The 3,319-nt window shown below is 34.7% G+C and overlaps 1 protein-coding gene across 1 annotated transcript; it reads left to right on the forward strand.

The window, feature by feature from the left end:
• Window positions 1-412: 412 nt before the first annotated feature.
• Window positions 413-3,020, forward strand: PWWP3B (PWWP domain containing 3B). The gene has a single exon (XM_049766602.1). It carries the CDS (start codon window positions 622-624, stop codon window positions 2,641-2,643), a length of 2,022 nt encoding a protein of 673 aa, XP_049622559.1. The 5' UTR covers window positions 413-621; the 3' UTR covers window positions 2,644-3,020.
• The last annotated feature ends 299 nt before the right edge of the window (window positions 3,021-3,319 follow it).

Genomic DNA, 3,319 nt, shown 5'->3' on the forward strand with positions numbered 1-3,319 from the left:
GGATTTGAACCATTGTCCATTCTGGATTGGCTGCATGCCAGGCAAATGCTCTATCACTGTGCTCTCTCTCTCTGGCCCCATATGTGAAGTTAAGAGTCTGAATTATATAGATACAGTATATATAGATACAATTAGGGTTACAAATAAACTGCAATATTAGTAATTTAGAGTCATAAAATTTATGCCATTTTGCTTTAATTTACACATATATTCAGTCCTTAATAAGCATGTTCAAGAAAGCCAAGTTCTTGTGCTTCAGATATTATAAAATCATTTATCTGATTCAGATTTGCCATACCCCTGAATTCTGCTTTTTCTCTGTATTATGTTGCACTAATCTCTTTTTACTATTGATAACCATCTATTTTGACAAAAATTGCTAATGCTTTTTCTTTTTCTCATTTCAGTATCTTCTGTATTGTCCCAAACAGCACCATCAAGCATTCCTCGGAAATTCAGCTGAAGGAGAACAACTAGAAACTCTGTAAATCTTTTCATAGTTCAAAGACAGAAGAGATTTGGGTAAAGATACTGTGTTTGATAAGTACTCCTCTGTTAGCATTGGCAAGAATTGCCAGGCATTTTCAATTTCTGATATCCTTTTGTACACAAATCACAATCATGAATGCTGAGTATGTCTTATGCCAGTGGAATGACCAGTTATGGCCTGCAAAAGTTTTGTCCGTAACTGAGATTACATCAGATAGTAAAAGAAAAAGGTCATTTTCCCTCGAGGTTCAAATACTACTACTAGGTAAAAAAATTAAAGTGGAAAGCACTGAAACAAAGGTACTAAATACATCTCTGATTGAATCCATTTTATCCTCACTACCTAGAGAGGAAACAGTTTATGAAAGGTCACTAAAAGTGGCACTGAATATTCTGAATGAGAAACAAGATTTGATTCAACTAAGCAGTTCAGATGAAGAAGAGACCACTACACTGTCTGGAAATATGCCACAAAGGTTTTCTAATTTACCCCCTCCTACAAAATATCAGAAGCGAGAAAATGAAAATTCACCATGCCTGTTAGAAAACGGTAACTCCCTTTGTGATGACAAATCACAGGTGTCCTCAGTCTTTGATACTAATGCAACTGAAATGGAAATAAAAACATCATCAAACTCCAATTGGAATACTTCCTCTTTACCTTCTGAAGAAGATGATGATGATGATAAAAAGGAGAGTAAGATAAAGACTGACATGCCATCAAACATATATTATTCTTCCACAATGAAAGAGGAGGAGAATTTTGTTAAAGAGGAAAAATTCTCTCCAATGCCATCAGATATAGTCATTGTGCCCAAAAATTGGAAAAAAGAGGCACAGGACATCTCCTTAAAGACCCTGGCTCTTTCAACTGACGGCTCTAACTTTCCTGATAATATTGAAGATCCTGGAGAGGGTCCTTCAAATCCATGCTCGATGGTCCGCCATTATCAACGTCTGGTGAATTCAGAGCCAGACACTGTAGGATCCCAAAGTTCAAGGGAGGGTCAGTTTACATCAAGTGCCTTAAACAATGACCCAGGAAATTCACCCCTGCTGAATAATCAAAGAAATTTGCAGGGGATGAATTTGGAGGAAGTTGGGGGACAACTTCAAGCATCTGACAAACCAGGGCATCGAAGTCGTCTTGATCCTTCCATATTCAATGAAACTGAAGAAGAAGAAGAACTTCCACGCTTAATTCTTAATTATGAGTCGCGAGCATTTGAAGTAGGAATGATTGTCTGGTTTAAATTCCAAAAATATCCATATTGGCCGGCAGTAATAAAAAGTATCAGGCGAAAGGAGAGAAAAGCAAGTTTACTATTTATCGAGATAAACATGAATCCTAAAAACAAAGGTATGAGGGTATCTTTTAGAAGATTAAAGAAATATGATTGTAAAGAAAAACATGAATTTGTGGAAAAAGCCAGGGAGGAATACTGTGAAAGTATTGATTGGTGCCTGTCACTGATCTGTGACTATCGAGTTAAACTAGGTTGTCATTCTTTCAGAGGCTCTTTCTTTGAGTATTATGCAGCTGACATTAGTTATCCACTTCGGAAAGCAACCAAGCTGGATACTTTCAGAAACAAATTTCCACAGCTTCATAAAGAACATTCCATGGAAACACTGGTTGTGACTCCCCAAGCCAAGAGAAAATCTCTTCAGAAAATTCTACCTGACAGAATGAAGTCTGCACGGGATAGAGCAAATAAGAACCTGCTAGAATTTATTGTGAATGAGAAAGGAACTGATAGCCATCTTCTAGGCATTCTTAATGGCACAAAAGGGTCCAGGTGGCTAACAACATTTTTTCAGGCCAACAGTTACGCACCCTGTATTGAAACATACTTTGAAGATGAAGATCAGTTGGATGAGGTAGTGAATTACTTGCAAGAAATCTACAAACAAATAGATCAGAAAATGCTGAGTCTGATAAAAGACGACAAGATCAGATTTATCTTGGAAGTTCTTCTGCCAGAAGCAATCATTTGTTCAATTTCTGCTGTTGATGGATTAGATTACAAGACAGCCCAAGCGAAGTATCTAAAAGGACCAGCTCTAGGATACAGGGAAAGAGAATTATTCGATGCAAAAATATTAACAGAAAAGAGACAGAGACGGAGACCAGCAACAAATGAAGATCACTAAGTCTTTTAAGGCTCCAATCATAACAGAGCTTCAGCTTGCACAGATATTTTTTAAAACAAAATATCTGAAGATTTCTCCCTAACAAGTTTTCCAGAAATAAAAGTCTTTGGATAAAGTTTTCACTTTTTTTACATATCTAGAATTTGTTAGATACATATTCATTTCCTTTTTATGCTTCTTCAGTCATTCAATTAACATTTCAACATTACCATACCTTTTTAGAACACAATCACTAAATGATTTTTAAGGAAAAATACTATTTTGCTTTTTGACATTTTTGTGGCTTTGCTCTATATTAAATACAGTGTACACAATCATTTTAATATTAAACTTGCACTAGTATTAGATATGAAGCAAGATGATTAAAAATAACTTTTTAAAAAAGCATCTATTATATTTTTTGCTTAGTTTTATAAAATGGTTTTCTCTTAAGATAAGGAAATTATTTTTTGCCATGCCTATTTTTTTTGGAAAAATCTCTCAGAATTATATAACCAAAGATAGAGATGCTTTGCTATATATTATAAATAACTGCAATTGCTTTTGAAAAATTTAAAATTCAAAATTAAAGTAAATGATTTAATTGCATGCAGTCTATTTACATACATGTATATGTTAATAACATTTTAATGTGCTAAAAATATTTCTGATGGCCTTGACCAGGATTGCTCATTCT

Source organism: Suncus etruscus, chromosome X, assembly GCF_024139225.1.
Source record: "Suncus etruscus isolate mSunEtr1 chromosome X, mSunEtr1.pri.cur, whole genome shotgun sequence".
Lineage (NCBI taxonomy): Eukaryota > Metazoa > Chordata > Mammalia > Eulipotyphla > Soricidae > Suncus > Suncus etruscus.